The 23903-nt window shown below is 37.2% G+C and overlaps 2 protein-coding genes across 8 annotated transcripts in view; one reads left to right on the top strand and one right to left on the bottom strand.

The window, feature by feature from the left end:
- The window catches only part of RALGPS1 (Ral GEF with PH domain and SH3 binding motif 1), a 78073-nt gene that overhangs the window by 13604 nt on the left and 40566 nt on the right, over positions 1-23903 (top strand). For 5 of the 7 annotated variants that reach the window (XR_011005543.1, XR_011005544.1, XM_068210841.1 and 2 more), the window contains 4 exons: positions 238-321; positions 840-929; positions 1045-1137; positions 1495-1621. Coding sequence is in view for 5 of the 7 variants with exons in the window: in XM_068210841.1 (XP_068066942.1) it covers positions 238-321; positions 840-929; positions 1045-1137; positions 1495-1621 (394 nt within the window). In the remaining 2 variants the exon portion in view is untranslated. The remainder of the gene's footprint in view (positions 1-237; positions 322-839; positions 930-1044; positions 1138-1494; positions 1622-23903) is intronic. The other 2 variants (XM_068210843.1, XM_068210844.1) reach the window with 2 other exon arrangements.
- ANGPTL2 (angiopoietin like 2) lies at positions 7108-13159 on the bottom strand. The gene is made up of 4 exons (XM_068210845.1): positions 12279-13159; positions 8385-8578; positions 7873-8143; positions 7108-7341 (listed from the first exon to the last, which is right to left on the bottom strand). Exons 1-4 carry the CDS (start codon positions 13084-13086, stop codon positions 7142-7144), a joined length of 1473 nt encoding a protein of 490 aa, XP_068066946.1. The 5' UTR covers positions 13087-13159; the 3' UTR covers positions 7108-7141.

Genomic DNA, 23903 nt, shown 5'->3' with positions numbered 1-23903 from the left:
TAGAGTGCGTTCCATGTATCAGCATTACAAAGTGCTTTACAGAGGCAGAATTCTCTTTGGCTGACTCTGCCTTTTCATATGAAGGTGTCTAAAATCAGTAGTGTACATTTGGAAAGTTGAACAACATTTTGATTGAAAATGAGACTTGTGGTTCTAAAAACAGAAGAGTGATTTAGAATTAGTGTTAAGGAGAGCTCATTTCTGTTTTTTAAGGCAATTTTTAAATGTGTTTCCTAGGAACTAGCCAGCTGTGGATGGAATAAGAAAGAAAAACACACCCTCGCTCCAAACATTGTTGCCTTTACTAGGAGGTTTAACCAGGTATATAATTTGATTACTGTCATGAACAGGTACTGTTTGACAGTCATCTTTGAGTATAAAGTTAAACAGAACTACTCATGTGAATTAAAACCTATTTTTCCAAACGGGGATTAAGATTTTTTAAATTATAACTCCTGTTTTCAACAGGAGTTTTCAACATTTTCATGTTTTCAACATGTTTTCAACATTTTCATGTTGTTCCTCTAGACCATTTGTTCCTAATTATTAGTTCCTGATTTGTTTTGCTATGGTGCAACATTAGCAATTTTTTTTCTTTTTTTCTGGGTTTCACTTGCTCATTCAGTTATCTTGTTGTCTCACTTCTCTACTTCTTATGCTGGTAATGCTTCAGGGCAATTGCAGTGATATAGATGAGAATTCATGGGATCAGAAATCTTTTCTTTCCTTACCCTGTTTTCTTTCTGGAGCATTGTCAGAGTTTGCAAATATTTCATCTAATAGACTAATAAGGTCCATTTTTTAATAATAAATTAAAGTTTTATGTGTTTACTTTATAGGTCAGTTTTTGGGTTGTACGAGAAATATTAACAGCACAGACCTTAAAAATAAGGGCAGAAATACTGAGCCACTTTGTGAAAATAGCTAAAGTAAGTGCAGATTTCTTACGCTATCATTCGAAACCTTAATTCCTTCGTGTTTGTTTCTGCACTACTCCTGTGAACCCTTTCCAGTGTGCTAAAAGCTATTACTCCCTTTTTTCAGAAGCTTCTAGAACTGAACAACCTTCATTCTCTTATGTCTGTGGTGTCAGCACTGCAAAGCGCACCTATCTTCAGGCTGACCAAAACTTGGGCTGTAAGTGTCGCCTTGACCCTTGTCCCTTCTGTCTTGTTTGAATTCTGAGGTTCTTTGGAATTTGTCATATTGTAAACTCTGGAGGAAGATACTTATATGTTCTTAGCGACATGAGAATCACTGACAAATTAGTCAGAAATAGTGGTCATGCTTTTTCATAGCTTAAGACCTTAGCTAAATGGCATTTTTTTAACAGGTAGCATGTTTTCAAACATTGTGCTGCTTTGGATGATGATGATAAATTTAATCTTAACTAGACTATGCTGTCCTTTACTCTGGGCAATTCAACAAGTTATTGACTGTTAGTTTTGTGTGGATTTGTCTTTGAAAATTTTATGATCTCTGTTTTCTCTGTAGCTTTTGAATCGGAAAGACAAGACCACCTTTGAGAAGTTAGACTATTTACTGTCTAAGGAAGATAATTATAAAAGGACACGAGAGTACATCAGAAGCTTAAAAATGGTTCCTACAATTCCATATTTAGGTGAGTGTGAACAATTACCTTATTTATCTGTATTCATTGACAGACGAGTGCTAATGTACCATGTTGTGCACCTGAAGAACCCTCTATGTAGAAGAACGGTTCACTCCATTTCTTATTTGGAAAAATTAGGTCAGGTTGAGATTTTTGGGCTATACATATGTTTACATACTTTTGGAAGGAGTTTTTCTCTCGGATGCTGAATAAACATATGTGTAATTCAATGCGAAAATGTATTAAAAGGGAGACCTACAGTTAAAATTCTGTCCCGTCTTGATATTGTGTCTTTTTCTTTTGTGCCATACACTGAGTAGCCATTTGATGAATTGGTTTTTTGGTCAGTATTTCACCTGGAAGTATTTCTGCACAAAGGTTATTGTTAATTAAAGTAGTCTAATATAATGAACTATTTTCTGGCTTTATTATTGATTTAGTCAGATGCTAAACTGCAGCTAAAAGGAATAAAAGTTTTTAAATTGGTGACCCTGGATAGTAAGAGCTCAAGAATTCTGCTTAGCCTTCCTGGGCCAAAATTGCTATCTGTATTGGTAACCCCTAATGCCTCAGTGGATTTATCTTCTGTGAACACTTGCACTCTTGCTTTAAACACACATAAACTTGCATGCACAACACCCAGCTGGCAGGATTTCTTCAACTCTGTCCAGTACCACATTATTTTGCTTGAATTGAACATGGTAATTTTTACCTTCACTAGATAAACCCTACCTTGTTCCTTACACAGCTTGAGGCTACTCCTGACATTATGGACTTCAGTCATTATCTGTTGCCTTCACAGTAAATCTTCAATTACCTCTCTTCCAAAAGGAAGAGTCCTTGGATTACTTGATCATGCCTTGTACAGATGCCACTTGGCATCCTTGAAAACTTGCCTGGGCCGTGTTTCAGTCCTGTATCCTTTTTTTAGGGGAAGAGGGTGCACATGATGTGTACTGCCTGTAAAATTCAAGATAGAAGTGCAGGTTATATTTTATACAGTTACTTCAGGAAGCTTTTTGTGCTCTACTTAATAATTTCTGACATTCAGTTATCTCAAAGTTTAGCAGCAATCACAGAGTAGCATGAACTGTTTATTGTAATGCTAAGACTGTGCCTTTATTGGCACTGGTTTGCTCTTCTTGTTTTATATGGAAAGTCAGGATTCTTTGTTTACCCCTTGTGTGTAACACTGTCTGTAGATTTTCATCTTCTGTTTTACTGTCCAAGCAGTTTATCTCATAAATCCTTCCGTAATTCCAATCAGTCTGCCCTTCTCTTTGCTCCTCTCAGTTAATGAATCTCATTAGCAGATTTTTGTTTCTGTTAATTCCTGTTTTCAGATCACTTATGAATAGGTCAAGCAGCATGAGTCCTAGTACAACTTGCTGTGGAAAACAATCAGCACTGTTTGTCTAAAATATTTCTTATTTAATAAATTTGGCGACCATTCCTAATGGCCATCCTTTTAAAACTGTATTGAAATCTTGGTATGAGTTACTGAAACTGCTGTGTAAATAATTTCAGAGTTGAATGAATATTTAGCTTATCAAAAGAGAATATTCAATTGAGTCTTGTTTCAGTGAATAAATGTCTTCTCAAGGAAGACAACATTACTTATAGAACAGCTTCTTTATTCTATGTAAATGAACAAGTAGACCAGTGATTTTAGGAGTAGATGATTTTAGGAGTAACTACTGAACATAAAACAACTGAATTGAGGATGACCAGTTGTGAGGACTTGCAGAGTTCTTGGGGATCCTGTTTTGTGCTGTAGAGCCTCTGTCTCATTGCAAGAAAGTTACTTCGTTGTGAGAGAATGTTTCTTATTTCATCTGTGGAAGCCTGAGATTGCTTGAAATGAGCTGGAGAATGTACTGGGAAATTAAAACTGCCACTGAAGTTTTCCATTTACTCTGGTTTATAGAATTAGCTCACAGCCTTTTGTGAGAAATGTTTTAATACTACCCAGTTATTACAAAATCACTCCAAGTCACTTTTATTTAAGATTTAAAATATTTCTGAAATGACCATGTGTGTTACAAGCCTAATGAAAGACTTGGGTAATGAAAGGAAAAAATCTGCATGTTTCCTTCCTAATCCAACTGAGTTACAGGCTTGAATCTGAAATTCCTGCTGGTCTTTAGCCAGTCTCCTTGAGACTTTGAATCCTCCTGCATATGTTGTATCTTGTTTCATACATGAGAGACCCTCTCCCTCTCCCTGTTGATGGCAAAGACGAGGCTATGTTGCTCTTCTTGTAAAGTAAAGCTTTCCCTGCATTCCAAGAGGTGCAGTTGGACATTTTGTGTAACCAGATGAATACAGGAGACAACTAGTTATGTTTCCAATCTCAGGCTATAATATGAGAGACTAATTCTTACTGTGTTTAAAAGTACCTGTTAAACATCCAACATTTGTTTTGTTTTCAGACAGGTCTTTCAATTTTAAAAAGGGAGAAAGAGAGAAAGAAAAAGACAAATAATGAGATTGGCAAGGCTGCGATGTGGACTGTTGGAAGTGTTTAGCCACAGTGTGATTTAAGAAAAAATAGCAGTCACATTGTTTTAAAAATTCATGGCTGTTATTGCTAGTTACAGTCTTTTCTTGTCTTCACTGCTGATGATCCTTTAGGTTATCTCTGTATGTTACAGAACAAAGAAAGTTGGGTATGATCTTTATAATGTATAGATTTATTGCACTGTCTGCTTCTTTTCTGCTTGGAATATAACAGTGGGGGTAATTCTGAAAACTTCAAATGATACTAGAACAGTTTCAGGAAAGAATTCTTTGGAAATGTGTATACAAAAGAATAACTAGTTGTCTTCTCAGTTTACAATCTTGTGACAGCCTTTTCTCTAAATGCTATAGGTGGAGCCCCTCTGTTTCATTCCTGATACACAGATCATGTATTAGTTTGACAGCATTTTCTTTACTCTTCTGAAAAAGGTAGATACACTTCAAAAATTCAGAAGAGCAATGTCAGTTTCCTATGGCACTGCTTGAAATGGAGGTTTACAGGAGAATTGCAGTTGTTAGTAATCTTCTCTATAGTGCTGAAATTCTCTCTTGTATAAACTCACCTAATTGCTTTTGCTAATTATGGTATGGGATTTTTAGACTGCAGGGTTGCCAAAAATGTACATTTGGGGAGCAATGAAGTAATGTAATTAAAACCTTTGGAAATAATAAGGGAAATGGGAAAAACTAAGGCCTTTCACAGTTTGTAGTAATGTCATCTAATACGGTAGGTGAACCTAGTGTAAACTCAGTTCTGTTATGTGGATTTTTTAGAAAAATAAGCATGGTGAAATCTGTGATTCTGCCAATGTACTTGCCAATAATTTCACAGTATAAGTTCCAAATCCCTAATATTTAATTATTTTTGACGTGCCAGGCTCTGTGTTTAAAATTATTTTATGCAAATATGCAAACTTTATGTAAAATATTAATAAGTTGTGTTCTCACATGTGGTATCTCCAGGTAATCATGGACTGACTTCTGTGCATTATCTTTTTCAATTACATGGATGAGTATCTAGGTAAAAAGGTTAGGAAATATGTTTATTTTAACAAAAGACTGTCAGCTTGAGCATAGGTTTAAAGCCTGTTATGAGTGTATACTATAAAGATGCATTTCCAGCCATATCTCCAGCTACAGAAGAGCAACTGTAATAGCTTTTCTAGGGAATGCCTCATTCTTGAGATCTGCACAATGATACCTGAAGTTCTCTGTGTTCTGTCTTCAAGCCAAGCATGAAGTAGCCTTAATGCTACAAATTGTAAGAGCACTATAGCCAGGCTTTGGGCCAGTAGGTCCAATCTGAAATACAATATTTCCAGTATTTCCAATCTGAAATACAAATCTTTTCCAGAATTCAGTAGATGACCCCATGGAAGATAAAGCTTGAATACTGTTTGAAAAATGTGGGTGTTTCATATAACCTACAAAAAGTTATTCCTTCTTGAGCTGTGTGGAAATTGTGTATTTTTTTCAGCAGAAAATTGTTTTGGTTTTTTATGTTGCAATATTTCAATACTTCGCACACGTCAGCAGTGGTTGCATATCAGAGTTAGTTTGAATCAGGAGGTAGACTATTGTGTAGTAATCTGAACTACAACAAGATGAAATCTCAACATGTCAAAATAACATTTGTTACTTTATTAAGGGTTACAATATTACAGGGGTAATCTAATATATTATAAACCCTACTTTCAGTTATATACAGCACATGCTACATCACACATCATACTGTGGTAAAGATGTGATGAGGTAATAAGGGAAAAGTATGCAAACACACACACACACACAGAGTCAGTGTCATATAGGCTGACCAAAAAATATGTTGAACTTCTGGAGGCTTTCACTCTGCTTCTTTTATGCATTCTTCAACTTGTATTTTTTGTAGTAGTTTGATTGTAATGGGTGTGTTAACAATCTGTTATAAAAACTTATCTCAGAAGAATATTAGAATTACGCCAGTCTGTATTTCATAAGTGTGACTGACCTCTCAATATAAATGAGTAAATCTGTTTAATAATTTGACAGTAATAATTGTGAAATATGTTAAAAATAACTTTTTTGCTACTGATAAGTTCTCTATATAATTTTTTATCTAAAGGCTAAGGCTATTAAATAGCTTATAAACTGGTATCCATCATTTGCCTGCAAAGTTGGATAGACCCTTTAATTTATATCCAGCCATTTCTGATTATAGAGGTTACACACCAAGTAATCACTGAAGTCAGGTACAAAATACTGTAACAGTTGTGTAGTATAACATGTTGGCTATAGAGCACACAATACCTATTATGAATTTGGGTTTATTTCCATATGCAAATAGCTACTTCATTTTGGTAAGAAAATAATTCATGTTTTTAATCTAAAATATTTGAATTAATAGTGATCTTTTATAGGAGCAGATTATTTAAATGCACATAGTGAAGGGAAAAGGCCAGATTTATCAGGACAATAATAGTTTGAGTATCTGCTCTCAAAACAGAATTATATAGTGCTAACTTTATTCATGGTAGTTAACAAAGATTACATAATCATCACACTAATGCACATATACCAGCTACATAGTTCAAAGGATATGATTCCTGTGTCAAAAGATTGCTTATAATAACAACAACAATAATAATAAAACTCTTGCTGTACAGTTTGTAATATTTCCTGTATTTGAGAATATTTATACATAACATACAAAAATACTTAAATGTGGTGGCAGTATTTTTATCATCCAAACTTAATTTACAGGGAATAAAAACCAGGAAGTTTATCTACAGTTTTCATCTAAACTGCAAGTTCCAATAGGACCAAGAGGTGTTTTGAATGTTATTACAGTTCCTTTTCTTCAGCTCTTTTTCCTGGGATGATTCTTGAAAATATAATATACAAGCCCTCATACCTTACCAATAAATGTACAGTATCTTACATTCCTCATTTCTGAAAAGATAATTTCAGGTGATAAAATCATAGCTTTATATGATTTCTAGAACAACAAACCAAACTGAGAGAAGAGTTATTTCAGTGAAATGTGTTAGGGTTAGGTCTTATCATCATAACAACTTTCTTTAGTGAATATGATCCTCCCCGGAATTCAGCCCAGTAAACACCATCCTGATATCGACTGCGGTAGTGTCCTCCACGATACCAGACTCCATTGAGATTTGAGTGAGCACATGCATTGTACCACCATCCTCCCTTCTGGTAATGAGCACAGTTACCTGTAAAGGAAATAAAAGAAAGCTCCAGTTCAGGCTGAGAAGTAAATGAAAGATCTTAAAGCAAACAAGCGAAGTACAAAATTTTGTTGGTTGGTTGGTTGTTCTGGGCTTTTGTTAGTAACTGTATGTTTAACATGTAGCTATCCTGTGGTACAAAGTGAACTTAGGCTTCTTCAGGAACCAGCTAAGTAGTTAGGTTCTACAGATAGAATCCTTTTTGTTACTTCTCTTGCCTGAAAATCAGTGGGTGTTACTGTCTCAAATAACCCTCCACAGCATATTTTACAGACCCTTGTCTAGTGTAAAAACTTTTAATTTTGGTGTTAGTATATATAAGGGTTGACACATCAGTTTGTATTTCATAAGTTACTAATTGACAAATCCCATTGTTCCTGCAATTTCTTTTTTTTTTTTTTTTTTTATGTACGACCATGAGTATTTTTCCTTTTTCAAAAGAAAGAGATAAAGAAGGGGGAGGGAGGTGAGGATGTAAAGGCAAAAATGGCAAGGCAGCTGAGAGGGACCTCCTACCTGTGTATACGTCATGGTCCCGGTCTAGCGTGGTGAACTGTTTGCCGTTGTGCCAAGTGAAGGAATCTCCCGCGTTGCCGTTGTAGCGTCCCAGTCTCAGCTTGTAGTACTCACTCTCTGGCTCCAGCCTGAAGCTGGCATACTCAGCAAATACTTTTCGACCTGACCAGTCTTCCATTGTTATGAGCAGTTTGTAGTTGCCTTGATTTGTTAACCAATAAATGTTTTCTAATCCAAGCCAATATTCTCCATCTATATTACCAAATCCTTGCTGTAAAGGAAGCAAGAGAAACATGTTATTATCCTGCATCTGTGTTAGTGGTAAATCTGAGTGTATTCTTAAGAAGAAAACTGCAGTAACTTATTTTATAGAGATTTCCTCTTCTGGAAGGGTAAACATTTAAGTTCTTTTTTAAGTAGGCTCTTAGCCAGACTCTAAAACCACCCTTTAAATTAACTTGATCGGTAAGTTCTAGAGGGTAGAAAACATTAATTGGCTTTCTTGTCCTAACCTTGTATGTCTCCCAGTTCCTGAAAAAGTTGACAGAGCCGTCCAGCCGTCTCTGAATGACAGTCCAGCCACCGGGGTCATGCCGTTGGTCACACCAGACCTGCATAAGCTGGTTTGTGTTTTCTGGTTTTACAAGATAGATGGAGCTTGTGTCATGGCCATCTTCTAATGCTTGTAGACAGTCTCTCCAGGGCCCTGTGTCAAAACAGAAAGGCTCTGCATCAAACTGCCAAAAGCATTTCTTTAATGCAGGGCAGTATTTGAGTTGGTGACTTTTTATATTAGTTTGGTTTCACTAAATAGCATATTTGTTTTTCCTCTTATTAAAGGATGAGTATCCACCAAGTGTTTTCAAACAGATTCATTTACTGTAGCTTTATTTCTGGAACATTTAACAATGAGTTACTGGTAAAGGTAGATTTTGAAAAAAAATTTTTTTTAAGGCAGCTGTACTGGTACTTTTACCATCAGTTATATATTTGAAGAAATAAATATGAATGACTCCATAGATAAATAAGAATTTCCTTTAGAAAACAAATCAGTAACTTTGACCTTGATTCTGTCTTTGAGAAATTCAGCTTTTTAGATCCCCAAAAATGTCACTGGCACAGGCATTAACAGTGGAAGCAACAACATAAATTCAGACTGTAGGTCTTACTGCTGCCACCTTAATAAATTACAACATAACATAGAAATTAAGATTTTTTTTTTAACATAAGGTGCTTGTGAGAGAAACTTTATATAAGTGAGAGGTCTCTTAATATACTTTGAATTCACAGAAATTTCAATTAAGACAGTCTTGTTTTCAGAAGGAGAATGCATTTTTTCCTTCAGTTCAATAGAGTCTATAAAGAGCTTATGCTTTTTTGAAGTATATTATATTCCTGTTTTTTCAATAAATTTTCTCCAGTGGTAAGATAGATTATCTTTTAATGTATATGAGATATTCAGAAACAAATTATTTATAAATTCAGGTATAAATTATTTATAGTCTGTGTTGATATCTGCAGATAGACTCCCCCAGCTCCTTTGCTTCCTCAGCAGAAGAGTGAAGTCAACAAGAATCCTCAGGATTAGAGATTTGAGTCCCTGGGTTGATTCTCCCTGCCCACTGAAGGAGAAAGGCTTGTCAGATCTTCTGACTAGGAGTCTTACTGAAGCATATACTGCTATCAAGAGTAATTTCTGTTTTAAACTATGTCAGTCCTATGGTTTTTCATAATTTATTGTCCAACAATACTAATGGTACTCAGCAAATGCATTAGAAATAAATTAGTTTTATGGAAATAATCTCAGTGTTTTGGAAATTAAAACACTGAGGTTTTGATATTTTTAACTATTTTAATCAGCAAGTCAGTGTACAAAGAAGCAACCCAAGCCTTTGTTCTGTGGATGCTGTGTTCTTGCTGCCTCAGTCATAATCAGAGACTGTACCTGGAGCTGTGCTTATAAGCCCCTTCTCCATTTCTTTTGGGGCTAACTGTTTCGATTTCTGGCAGTTAAGATATAGATCCCATGCTCTTGTCACACCATTGCATGGCTCGTTATGAGAAGTGGGAAAAAAATGTCAATGAGCACTATTAATTTAAATTGCTCTGGTTTAGTTTATCACAATGTGTATGTAGTGGCACTTACTAAAAATAAAAAAGGAAGTAATTATTGAAGAACTTTCTAAAATAGTCAAACAGCTTTGACCTCTACTACACATGATTCTTTTTTCTGAAAGTGATTTAGGAGATTTTTGAGAAAGAGAGACTGTCAGCAGATTAACAGAAGACATTTACTGTTTTTATATTTTGCTCCTGTTTTCATTGCACAGGTTGGCTGTGATCAGGTGGATAGTACAGCCAGGAGCTTTGGATAAGGTTCAGAACTCAACACATAGTGTGGAAAGGACTTGATAAAGTATGGGTGGTTTTTTCCTGCTGGCTGGGCAGTTGTGGTAGTAGGTTTTGTTTGTTTTGTAGGATGTTGTTTATGAGTTTCTTTTTGCGGGTTTTTTCTACGTCCCTCCAGACATCTGACTAAAGCATCATTTATGGCATTAATTTTAAGGAGGGGTTTGAGATGTGGTTTGTAAATTGAGAACATTCTGGAGGATGAGGAAAAAGTATTAAATGTTTCTTGACTGAAAAGAAATGTGAGGAGAGGGGAAGGAGGATACTCTGGAAATAAAAAGCTTGATTAGCTTAACTTCAGTGGTTGGAAACTCACTTGAACAAATAAAAAGCTGCAAGTGAGAAAATGAGAGAATATTATAATCAATTTGTGCAGAAGAAACATGAAACTTCTTTTTCTGATAAGTGATGTGATCCAGGGAGAAGAAACAGATGTTGAAATCTATCTTAGAATTGTGGACTGCCAAAGGGACCTCTGGAGATCAATGTGAAAAATTGCTGGATAAACAGCACTTCCTCAGGTGAAGATTTGGGAGTTCTACAGGGTTGCAGACTGGTTCAGAATGAGCATTTTACTTTTCAAAAGCAGGAAAATGTATGAGGATAGATCAGCAAAAGTACTGTGCACCACAAGTAACTTTTCTGTTCTGCTGTTTGATAGTGAATCCTCAGCTCCAGTTTAAGGACTTGAAAGCACAAGGAGGATGTAGACCAATTAACAAGTTTTTGTTCAAAGAGTGTAAGGGAATGAAGGAGAAAGGTATTTCACTTCCAGAAAGATAGGGGAATACTGTTCCAAGCTTGAATCTACTTTGAGATTGAAGTAAAAATGCAATTATTAGAGACACCATGGTTTATTGCTCCAAAGGAGTTGTAGTAGATCTGATTTTCTTCTGAGAATTTTTCCTTACATAGTACATCAGAATCATTAAATTTCTGGCAGAGGTTTTGCATGCCACAATGCAGGCTTTTGGTGCACTATCTTTGGTATTCTGTGGAAATACTGCTTTGTAGTAAAATGTTTTAGAGACTTACAGACTTAAGAGACTCAGTGCATACTTGCTCAAGTTTCTTTCATTGTATTTTCATGGAGAAACAGTACAGGGGTTGTTTAGTTTTTAACATGTGGCAGTTGCATTATTGGATAATCTTAAAAAATTTGTTGATATCTTTTGGAATATTTTGCAGATACCCATGAAATATATTGAGTGCAGTTGCCCTGCATTACTCTATTTCAGTTAGCTCTGAGTTCAGAGATCTGTGACTCTCTATCCTTTTTCTGAAGAACGTTATGTGTTGCCCACACAGAGAAGAGCAGTATGGAACATATACCTGAACTGGTTTGGGTTTGGGTTTTTTGTTTTTCAAATGTGGGGCCATAGGTGAAACCGAGTCCTTTACCTGTATCAGTTGATCTCAATGTGATTTTACATCGTCAAATCACGCTGGGGGCAGAACTCCTAAGACTCTTAATAAGGGCTGTATAATATCCCATTACTATTCCACCACTTGCTTCCTTCTACTCCTGTCTAGAGCACAAGTGCCCCATATAAGGCACAGAGCAGATACTTACTCCTTTTTTAATTACACAGCCACGTTATCAGATGCTAGAGCAAAAAACTTGTAATAATTTCATATGTTTACACAGTGTCAAACTCCTTCAGATGTCATGAATTGTAGCAGTTCAGTCTTGAGCAAGGGTAAATAAAATTTAGATGACTTGAATTGCAAGATTTTTCTGAATGTCCTTTATCTCATACATGTAGTATAAATGACAGGTTTGTCTTAGCAAAGTAACATGAGAAAAATATGTGGGTATAGAGTGTCTTAGACATTCAGAGGTGTTTTTTTTGCTTGCTTTCTGTGTTTCTACTACAGCATGTATGTAACATTCATTAGCTAAATAAATTTGGACTCCATTTTTGACATTACAATTAAAATGATGTGCACTACATATTAGCATAAACTAATGTAAATGTATCAATAATATTACTTACCAGATGGTTTATCAGTTGAAGTTGGAATACTAGTAACTGCAGGCATGGTTGGTAAGGTAGGTGGCAGAACCTTTAAGTTCTGATCACTTTGAATCTCATTAGTAGATATCTGGTTATTAATGCGATTGTAAGTAGGAGGCTGGTACACTTTAACTGGTGGTTGAGGAGTTTGTGGCAGTGGCTTTATGGATGGCATTCTTTGACAATGTTCTTCCAGCTGGGCAATTATTATTGTCTGATTATTGGCAATTGACATCAAATGTTGATATTTGTGCTCTAAGTCTTTGTATTTGTTTGCAAGCTGCAACATGTCTGCAGTTTGGTTCAAAATCTTATTTTCAAGTTGAGAAAGTTCTAAGGCATTATCACGTTTTCGGATAATTTCATGTAATAGCTGCATGTACAGTTGTGTGACACGAGAATTCATATTTCTGCTCTCTTTTCTTAAGAGTTTAACTTCATTAACAATTCCACCATCCACCTCTACCAGTTGCTGGAGAGTTTCTATTTGTCTCTTTTGTTTAAGAAGTTCATTGTTAAGTAACTGTAATTCTTGTTTATTTACCCTGTTTTCAAGCAGAACTTCAGGCTCCTTAGAATTAACACAAATGGCACCTGTCACTCTCTGCTGAGGTACAATAAAGGTGTAAGTGCACTTGTCCTGTGTGTCGCTGGAACGCTTATATCTATTCATATAAATGAATTCTTGAGCTTTTTCCTTGTCATTGTCTTCAAATTCCTGTGTTTCACTTGTAGTAACTCCCACAATGGTTACTAGTATTAAACAGATGAATCTTGTTGTCATCATGATCCTCTAGTTCCCGTCAAATAATCTTCTGCAAAGAACTTTGTAAAATCTGTTTAAAATAAATTTAACAGTAATGAGTAGGAAAACAGCGTGGATTTACAAAATATAATCTCTTCTAAAATGTACAAAAAGTACATATAAACTATGTGTACAAATGAGGTCCAGCATCAACTTGTGCTGTCTAAAGGGGACCTCATGGGGAGTAGTTGTATCTTTCTATGGTCAGAACTGTAGTGACTAGTTGCTACTTCATCTAAAGCCTGCCAAGAACCATAAGGAAGTAAGCGGTAAATACAAGGACTTGAAGAGTCCTTTCTTCCAGGCAAATACCACAAAAGTTTCCAAGATTGGCGTTTTCATTTAAATATTAATTACACTTTCCATTTATTATTGAAAAAAATACAACCTTTAAATGTAAATATAATGGAAGTTAATATATGCATTAATGCTGCTAAAAGTTCTAAAAATATCAAAGTGTTAATTTGCAATATTTTAGAACTGCATATACATTGCAAGAGATACAGTTTAGGTGATACGTAACAATTTTACTTTATTCAGTAGTATTGAACCTCCATTGCTTAAAAAGAAGGAAAAACTTAATTTACATTGGTCCTTAATAACTGTAAGTTAAAAGCTCTGCTACTCAGATATTATAGGCAGTAAAATCTGTTATTTTTTTGGACTAGTAGAATTTACAACTGAAACATTTACTGTGACTCTCACTGGAGACACTGTCACTACATCAGCCTAGTCATCTCACTTCAGAGTCCCTTCTTGAAAGGGGAAAAATAGCTACAAATGTGCATGGTGGACAGTGACAATGCATCGTGATTTAAATCAGCTGGTAGTGTCTACTGGCATACTGCAACAGTTGCCCTTTGGTGAAATTGCCCTAACTTAGTTCCCCATGCAGATTCATATTCAAGGTGGACAGCTGAGGCCTTCACAGTCTCTCAAAAAATAATACTTGAACTTCGTAGGCAACAGTAGACTTGGAAACATGGGCTTAGCATTGTCACTGCTGCCAGAAATTCCCATGTCACAAACCACTCTCTTACCAGCTACTTCAACAGCCCTTTGATGTAATGTATTTCTAAAGCCTTTTTGTTGTTGATTTTTAATACTCATGCGTATATGCAACCTAGTTTTCTTAAATAAAATGAATGAAAAATGCAGTATGGAGATTTTTCAGTGTATAAAGTCAGATACTTCTTAACCAAGGTGGTGTTGCCATAGTCACCTTACTATTTGGTCATCTTTGGTACAATATTTTTTTTAATTACATGAAATGGTGATAGTAACAGCTGTGAGAAACTGGAGTGAGTCCAGCTGAGTACACCCAGCATGGCTAGCTGGAGGCTGGCAGACATAATGAATGAAGAGCAGCAGGAAGAGTGAGGTTTGTGTAGCCTCCAGGTGAGAAGGTAAAGAAGGACATGTTCAACTACTTAATGGGTGTTTGTAAAAAATTCTTTTTGTAAGTGCACAGTGAAAGTATATGGTGGATACAAATTACCTCAGGAAAAAAATTAGGTTTTATTAAAAAATTTCATTGTGAGGGTGACTGAGGACGGAAGAAGTCACCCAAATAGGTGGTAGACTCTCCATTCCTGGAAATACATTAAGTTTTGATTTAGGTAAGGCTATGAGCAGTCTGATCTAATGTCGAAACTAGACTTGCTCTGTAAGATGAAGATAAGTCCCATCCAATCTAAACTGTTTTATGATTCTAGGCAGCTGCTGACTTTTAAGAGATTTTTTTTAATGTCAAGCTAATGCTGGATATGCATCCTTTATTATTCACACTGAGAAGAGATATGGTTGTCATTTGTATTTTTCAGGTTTTGCGAAATAAACCATAGATGTTTCTGCAAAAGATTCAAACAAAGTGACCAGGACTTAATCCCTCTTAAAATTTTTGGTTATATACTTTTGCCTGTGTTTCTTACTTGGAATAAACTCATTTTCATTTTGCAAGTAGAAAGGAGTTGTGCTGTACAGAGCTTTTCAAAAATCTTGAAAACATTTCAGATGAAAATCTGGAGTTTGACACAGTTTCTGTAAGTGAAGCAATGCTATTTGGAGTCCTGGAAAATAGGGAACATAAATTCACCCCAGACAGCTTTAACTTGCATAATCAGCATTTGCACAGCAGGTCACACTTGGAAAACCTGGCAGTTTTCCAGGCCTCGTGTTCCTGCACAGATGACTGGTTTTGCAAATGTCTCTTGCGTATAGGTGTAAAATAGTTTTATTTTGCTGTTGGAATTCTAACATCCTTTTTCCCCCCTCTAAACCTGTACTTATTGTGACCACCGAAAAGATGCTTTTTTCCTCAGACTTCACTTCTGTCTGTTACAGCATCTCATATCAGCATCTCTCTGCTTTGAGTATGGCTTTGGGGTACCCATACTTTTCTGAGCTGAAGAAAGAGCAACATGTAACAGATTTTTCTCCTGATTTTTTAAGAACTGTGTAAGAAAATAATGGGCCAGAGTTCATCAGCCTCATTACAACATATCATCTTAATGACCATCTAGTCCCACTGCCTGACCATGTGCGTGACCCCTCTCTAGGAAGCCTGTTCTAGGGTTTGACCAGTGGTTGCAGATGGCAGGCCACCAGTGAATGACATCGGCATAATCAGACTGTCCTGAAATGTTTCTCTGTCATGATCTTGCCTGCTTGTCAAGACAGATGTTCTTATAAGAAAAATCAGTGGAAGGAAAGTGACATTGGTTAGAGAATGCCCCAGTACAAATAGAAACAAGAATCATACTGTCATTAGCTGTCCTCCTTCCTGCAGTCTGTATATGATAATTTTATAAGTCTCTTACTGTTTGTACTTGTTTGGTTAAAAAAAAAAGCGTTTAGAGTGAGGCCTATTTGTTGCATATTGGGAAGGACTACATGAATAAATGGCATTCCTTCCATTCTGCAGTTGGATTAAAATGAAGTTCACAACATGGTCATTTGAGCAACTCTCAATGATTAATCTTTCAGGGACAAAAAAGCTTTCTGGAATGGAGAAAGTAGGGAAGGAAGCCAGAGAAACAATTTTAAGGAAGGATTTAATGCTTTTTTAATACCTTCCTCTTTGAGTAGCAGAACATCAGATTCTTAGGACATTAGGATTCCTTCCAGGTGAGAGGAAGATCATACCTGATGTCTAGGACATTAACTTCCAGTTTTCTCCTGTGCTGAGTAATTGCTGATACTCCTTGTACTTGACTGCTGCCGTTGCTTGCTGATCACTCAGTTCTTCCTGTTTCTCTGGCTGCCTACCCCTTGCCCTCTGCCAGTAGTTCTTCTGCAGTGGACTGTGTGGAAACTATATTACTAGGGCCATATTTGTTCCCAGTGCAAAATTCCACTTGGGCAGCTGTAGACTTTTCAATCTAAAAGCACGCTTGCAGGTTTGGGGCAAATTTTCTTAGTTACTGGAAATACAGCATTGTCTGTCTCTTATCCTCAAGCATACTGACAAAACTTTAACACACAAGCATACAGGTGAATGAAGCACACTTAAAAAAGTAATTATTTTGGTTAAACATCAAATGGAGCTTCTAATCAGATTGAAGTAATTTCATTATTTTATTTCTAGATTCTGGCTGTTCAAGACGCATACTTGTAAAAGCACTTTTCATAGCAACTGAGTTGGGGCAAACTTGCCCTAGTGCAGATGTACCTCAGTTTTTTTTATGTCTACCCTACTTGGCAGTATATTTCACTTTTTATTCAGGCCAAATACGTTTTTTTTTCCTGTTTGTCTTTTACCAGTATAACTGCATTTGTATGAAAATGTTTGGCAGCATTGTTGTGTGGCATATAATTGTAGCAGCTTTATACTCCTAGCCAGCACAAGGGCTTTAGTTCAAATTTCGGCTTGTATACCAGATGTTTGCCTGTCTGTGTATATAACTGGAAGTAGGTGGTTTGCTCATTCGTTGTTTACCCAAGTAAGGATATTTCCATGATCTGGTGACAAAAGAGGAAATAAATTGTCTGAAAGGGATAGGGGATGTTTCAGCAGTTGATTGCTTTTTCTTTCCTTTAGAGAGAAAACATAATCTTACTTTGGCTTTGCTTTGAAATATTTTTGTCTTGTGTTCTGTCTTGTTTATATGCAGCTTTTCATTAGTCAAAATGTGTTGCCTTTTGATTTTTACGAGTATTTTGAAATTTATGTACTTCAACAAGATTTTAGTATTTTACAATATAAAATTGTACGGATGTTTCATAACGTATTGTTTAATCACTGTTGTGATCCTGAAATTATAAAGGTAAAAATATTTCTACATGAAAATATTACTGTTTGGCAAATGTTCATTTCTATTTTCAATCAGCTTGCCTTAAGAGGGAGCAGTAAAGGTCAATGTCAGGACTACGGTCTTTTTGGGTTTCAGCTACTTACAATTTACATAATATTGGATAATCCAACCTGTATACCTTTCTTCATTATTTGTTGGTTTTGATGCCATGCCTTGGATGATCTCATTTTTACTAAAGAGACTGGTTAACTGTCTCTTTCAGGTTTTATGAAATATTTTGCCTGTGGGATTCTGTGTACAAGTGAAGGTCTATCTCCATCAGATGAAAAATATTACTTACAGTAATAATCATAGAATCATTAAGCTTATCTGAAAATGCTGCCAGTAGCTTTTCAATGTTATGGCTGTTTTTTGTTGAATGAAATTTGTTCATAAAAGAGACACTTGCCACATTACTCTGGAAAGAAATGTGTATATGAAAGCCTGAGTATATAGTGTCAACATTCTCGCATCTGAATCTCAAGTGGTTTTGCAATGTTGAGGCTTTCAACCACTGAGAGATTGGCATTTTGTTTCTAGGAGTTTATACTATGTTCTTTTTATACCTGTGCTTTTTGGTGTCCTGCAAAAAGTAGAGCAGGAAGAATACTGATGGTGGCTGAGCACTGAACTTCATTATGTTGCTTAACATTACAAGTCAGTTTTAGGAGGAAAGGCTTTGATAAGACATTACCTGTACTATAGCATTTTGGAAAAGTACAAAAACAAAATAATGATCTGTGTGAATCTTGTGTGGAACACTTTAACTAAGACAAATGGGAAAAATAATTGCCTGGACTTCGTACCAGAATAGAAGTTTTGTATCTTAAATTGCATTATTATGGCTTATTTCTACAGATAAGGAACATAACAGATGTTCCCAGTAGGTAAAAGTAACAGAATTGCTTCTTGCTGCTGCTCTTGAATTTCTATGTATAGTAAACTGCAACAAAGCCAGAGAAACATAGGTGTGACATGGTGATGCTTTGATCCATGGACAGGCAGTTTTCAAACACATCATACATGACACTCTCGCTACCCTTGGAGACTCCTTTACAGAGAAGGCAATTTTCTGTGCTAAAACTCAGATGTTATAACAAGAGCATTTCTGGCGGCTTGAGTAGCTATTTGGATTGCAGTATAGTTGAGTTTACTGCAAAGACAAGAAAAAACACTACCCGTTTGGTTTGTGGAACTGATAGTGAGAGCTGGTATATGAAGCAGACAGCAGCAAACTTTACAAGTTAGAAAAGGTTTCTAGTGGCTTGTATGCTGCAGCTGAGGAACTAAGGAGGCAGTAATAGTTTACTGAGCTATGATAATTATTGTAAACAAGGTGATGCAGTGGGTTTCCTACGTGACTTACTCTTAGCTGAATGCTCAGAAGCTGTTAAACTAAAAGAGGATTCTCCATTTAAGTCATTGTGTCTTTGGGATAACAACTGTTGTTTTTACAATAACCATTGTCACTCAGCCTCCCTAAAAAGACTCCCACAGTATTACATATCTTAGAAGTTAATTTCCAGATTGTGGGGGTTAATTTCTTTTAATATTTCACCCTGTTTTCTGTGTAAGGTTTTATTTTTGTGGTGTGTGGTTTTGGGGTTTTTTTTGTGGGGGTTGGGTTTTTTTTGTAATAGGTACTTCCATTTAATTAAAGAGTGGGTAGGCTAGGTCAAACACTCAGCATTTATTTCCATCTCTACAAATTGCTCTGACTGAGGAAGGGCTTACAGTCTAGAGGGTGGATTGTTAAGAGTTCATGTAGGTCCAGTGTGCCAGAACTGAATGCACTGTAATTGCTCTCACACATCAAAGCCTTTTAGAATACCCACATAGGTGAAAAAATATAAAAAGGATAACACACACACACACTTTTGCATAACACTCATATTTTCTGAAACGGTTGCTTTGACTATGAAGAAAAAATGATACCATACATACAAATGAGCTCATTCAGCAATGCTAAACCACTGTTAATTAGCCTTTTTGTGCTGGTCATATTTAATAAAACGAGGCCAGGAGTACTTTTGATGGGCTGTCTTTTCCTCTGTACCTCTGATACGCCATCTTCTGTGCAGAGTCCTCAGGCACTGAGGCTTATAAAGGAAGGCATGTTCACAAAAGGCATAGTGTTAGCTATGACAGCATTTATTCTCCAGAAGATAAACTGCTGTATCTTATTGTGAATTCATACATAATTTGATAGCTGTGCATTCTAAAGAAGAAACATGAACAGCTAGCAACACATCTTCACTGTTTAATACTTTTGTCTTTGAAAATGAAAGGTATTTTTATATTAGTGCAGTTCTACATTTTTATTGCATTATAAAAGCAAATGAAGCAAGGGTGTTGAAAATGTAAAATCCTACTATGAAAAGATCAGAAGGCTTGGTTTTGCATCTTTTTAAACAAATCTTAGGTTTTTGCTTCTACAGAATCCTTTGATAGCCAGTGTTTGTGGACTTACAGTTAGCTGGCATGTTCCAAGCACCAAGCCAGTAATATGATCTGGATTTCACAACACTATTGTGATAAGACAGACAAGCATGAATTTTTTGAATCTGCTTGCTTTCCTACTCCCTGTCTCTTGTCTTAGTGCTCATGCTCTGTTTTTTACTCCTTCACACGTTTTCTTCTATGGACTGATGTTAATTTATCCTGTCAATTTTTACCTCTCAAAAGTAATCTTCAAACTTAATGTGAAGTTTGGTCTTTTCTAAGAGGAGGGTCTTCCACTGCTGCAGGGTTTCTTTTAGAATAAACGTCTTAACTTTTAGATGAAAGGCGTTGCTGTTAAAAACCTAGATAGTGATTATTTGGGTTTGTTTGTTTGTTTGTTTTTGTTTGGTAAAAGGAAACAGCAATTCACAGCGAAAATACAGCACAGTCATATGTAGACCACATGTATTGAAAAAAAACTTTAAAGTTGGGCTCTAAGTTTTAAAGTAAATACATAGGAAAGGGTTGACACATAGCATGCAGTGAAAGTTACGAAAACGTGATACTAAACTGAATTGAAAAATTTAACTCCAAACTTACAGAGGGAATCACTTTTGCAATTTTGCCACTAGTTACTTACTTCCATTGTAAAAAGTGCCACACTGGCATTAACCAATTAATTCCTTTAACATACTTGTGTTAGAATACTTCTCTTGTCAGATTTTCTGCCCACTTAAACCTGAGCAAGCAGTTTAGTTTTCTTAAGCAGTTTCTCAAGCAGCAGTTCAGTTTTCTTAAAAGGTAATACATCTTTTAATGAGGGGAATGGATGATTAAGCAACACATCAGAATGAGAGTGTCTTCATGAGGTCTTGGAGAACTTTTGTTTTGAAATACTATCAGTTGCTGCAAGAAACTGCAGAAGTTTATGTATCTTTTGTTGCCATGTCACTTTCTTCAAGTTTTGGCAAAAACTTTAGTTACAAGAAGTACAAATATTCTTCTTGATTACCAAGAATTTTAGTTGTTTGTGGATTGTTCTTTGTGCTTTACTAAAGTTCTGTCATAGATGTGGAATGTAATTACTGAGAGAAAGCACTGCTTTTTTTGTTGCTTCCCTCAACAGCGGCCTCACCTTATTTTCACTTAATCCAATCACTACCAGAAAGCGCTCATACTGTGTGTGCTCATATGTGTGCATGCACATTGTCCATAACAGCCTTTAAAGAGATTAATATTTTAATAAATGCGACTCATTTTACCCGTGAAAAATAGCACTTAGACCCTGTAATACTTTGATGCTTACATGAATGTACTCATAAATGCTAGTTTCTTCTTTAAATTAAGTTTTTGTGAAATACTTCAAATATTTACTTTACACACTGTTAAAGTATCAGAAAGATTTCTATCTCCCTAATCAGACACGAGCGTAAAAAAGACTGGATGTTTCATAATTTTTAAGACAGACAGTCCTTTGGAAAATAGTATGTCCTAGAAACATTCTTGGATGGAAAGTTTAAGGAAGTGTGAAGATCAAAGTTACGTGCAAAAATAAGTAAGTTTTTTAAAAAAAGAAAATCGTATTCTTGAAAATAATACCAAGGCTTTCACTGTCCGGCACATAACGTCTCAGCTGTCTTTACAGCTTTTATTTCAGTATGTGACGATTTTTGTTTGGGCTCGGGGGTATTTTTTGTTCTTATGAAGTCAAAAAGCAGGCTCGCTGCTTTATCTTCGGGAGCAGTCCTACTCTGCTAAGCTTGCAGTGGCTGGGGGGCTCGGTGCAGCTCGGAGCCGCGCGTAAGGAGCCCGCCCGGCACCCCCGGCACGGCCCGTGCTTACCGCGTCCGCTCCGCTCCGCTCCTCGGCCGCTCCGTCAGCAGCTGCCGCCGCGGCCCGACCGCCGTGACATCGCCTCGGCCACCCGCGGTCCGCGCGTGCCGTGCCGGGACCGGCCGGGACGTACTGCGGACAGAGGCGCAATTACTTTCCTCTTCTGCCTTTTTCTTGCTCAAGACCCTTCTGGGCTCGTCAGCCCGGCTGCGCCCCGCGTCCGAAGCGGTACGTTCCCGCGGGGCGCTCGGCGCTCCCGGCCGTCCCTTCAGGCGGCCCGGAGCTGCCTCATTTGAACCCCTGCTCTTTGTGGCAGGCTTATCCTGGCCGGTAGAAGGGGAGAGAAGGCAAAGCAGCGGCGAGCTGCCGGGCGCTGGTTGGACGGGCGAGCTGCCTCCGCCCCCGTGCCGCCGCGGCAGCAGGGCCGCCGGGAGGAGCTCCGTGCTTCGGCCGCCCCGGCTGAGCCCGCCCCGCCCGGGCTGCGGGACCCGGCCGCGGGGGAAGCCGAGTTTCAGCCGCGAAACAACGCTAATGCCGGGCTTAAGGGGAAGCGGGGGAGACGGCGAGGAACGCGGCTCCGCTGTGTTAGATCAAGCGGCAGTGCGGGTGGGGAGCTGCACGGGACTCGGCCCCAAAATGTCGGGGCCGGGGGCACTTCCTGCCTTAGGATCTCGTCACGGCGTGCTCGGGGATGCAGAGAGGGATGTTCGTCCCAGGCACTCGGCGGGCGCCAGCCGAGCCAGCACACCCACTCAGTGCAGCGCCGAGGGGCTCCTTTCTTAGTACTTCCTAGGTCATCTTTGTCAGGCAACAGCTCGAAAGCAGAAATAATGGGCAATAAAATCGTCCAAATTCAAGCAAGCTCTTAAAACGTTCCAATGCAGATTGAGAATTCATTATTTGGCTGAACCTCTGTGCAGTTTGAGTGATTCTTCGTACTTGTCCTGCTAATCTAAAGCCTTTCTCATTTGAATTATAAGAATTCCTGCAATTTTCCTAAAACCTCTAAAACTTTGCTATTATAGAACTCTGTATATAGAGTGGTTTTGGTTATTAGCTACTAGCTCTGGGTTTAAAAAAGATTTGTCGAATGAATGAATGAATGAATTAATAAATTTAAAATCTGCCTTTATAACTTGCTGGGAATCCTGCAAAGAAATGAGCAAAATTAAAAGTGAAACTTTGCGCCATAATAATGGGGCTTTTATTACAGTTTAGGAAACTAAATGGTTATTTCAGTCACTGTATATCACTGACATCATAAGAAAGCTGTATCGTATTGCAATAACGGGCTTGTTTGCAATTTGTCAGTCAGTTTTGAAGATATTTGGGTTTTGTAGAATTGGAGGAAACCAATATGAGGGCGCTTCAGTTAACCAGAGGACAAATAAAGAGATTTAAAGATACTGTATTGAAACCAGTTCTGTTCAAGTTAAAACATGAACACGTAGTTGTTATTATAACGACAAATTATTTCCATCATAAAAGTGAATGTCAGAAAAATCCCGTGTCTAACTATGTTACGCTATCAATTCAATATGCCTTAGGCTGTTAAAGTTGTTTGTACCTTTCCCCTATAGCCTGTGATTCCTTCAACTTACTTATATACTGTTAATTGTTTTCTATTTTAACTCAGAAGAAGAGAGAGGACCACTGACTAGAGTGGCCATTTCAGTGCTAGTAAGGAGCATTGTCTGGATGCTTGTGATTAAAGCAGTCCAAAGCTTTTCCAATGTACCAGTTTTATACTGAAAAAACTGGATTAATAGAACCAGAAAATGATAGTTCTGTTATTTTTTGACAGATTTAGCAATATTCCCATTAAACTTCCAACATGTGCATGATTCCCAGTCCTTCCTTCCCAAGGTGCTTTTTCAGCCAGGACAGACAGAGCTGCTCAAGGGAGGGGAGTGGGAGCAGGAAGAGCGAAGGGAGTGGGTTGCCATGAATGTTTGTCAGGATATTAGAGTGCTTGTTTCCTGTCCTCGTTTCCTGATCAGTTTCTCCAGTTCCTAACTGCTTTTAGAGCTAGATAAGTGATTCTCTGGCTAGATTACTACTTGGGTGGAGTATTTAGTTTTCATTTTAAAATGAACAGTTTGAGATTCTTTGCTTTTGTAGGAAAATACAGGTTTCTAACTTGAAGTTATGCCCCGCAGCACCAAGGTTCTTGAAAAAAAATGTTTCCTGAGGATGCGTTGTTGATTTAGGCCCATATTTATAAAGTATCCA

This window comes from Anomalospiza imberbis, chromosome 21, assembly GCF_031753505.1.
Source record: "Anomalospiza imberbis isolate Cuckoo-Finch-1a 21T00152 chromosome 21, ASM3175350v1, whole genome shotgun sequence".
In the NCBI taxonomy this organism is placed as follows: domain Eukaryota; kingdom Metazoa; phylum Chordata; class Aves; order Passeriformes; family Viduidae; genus Anomalospiza; species Anomalospiza imberbis.
The sequence above is the reverse complement of the archived record's forward strand: the minus strand, read 5'-3'. Positions and strand labels throughout refer to the sequence as shown.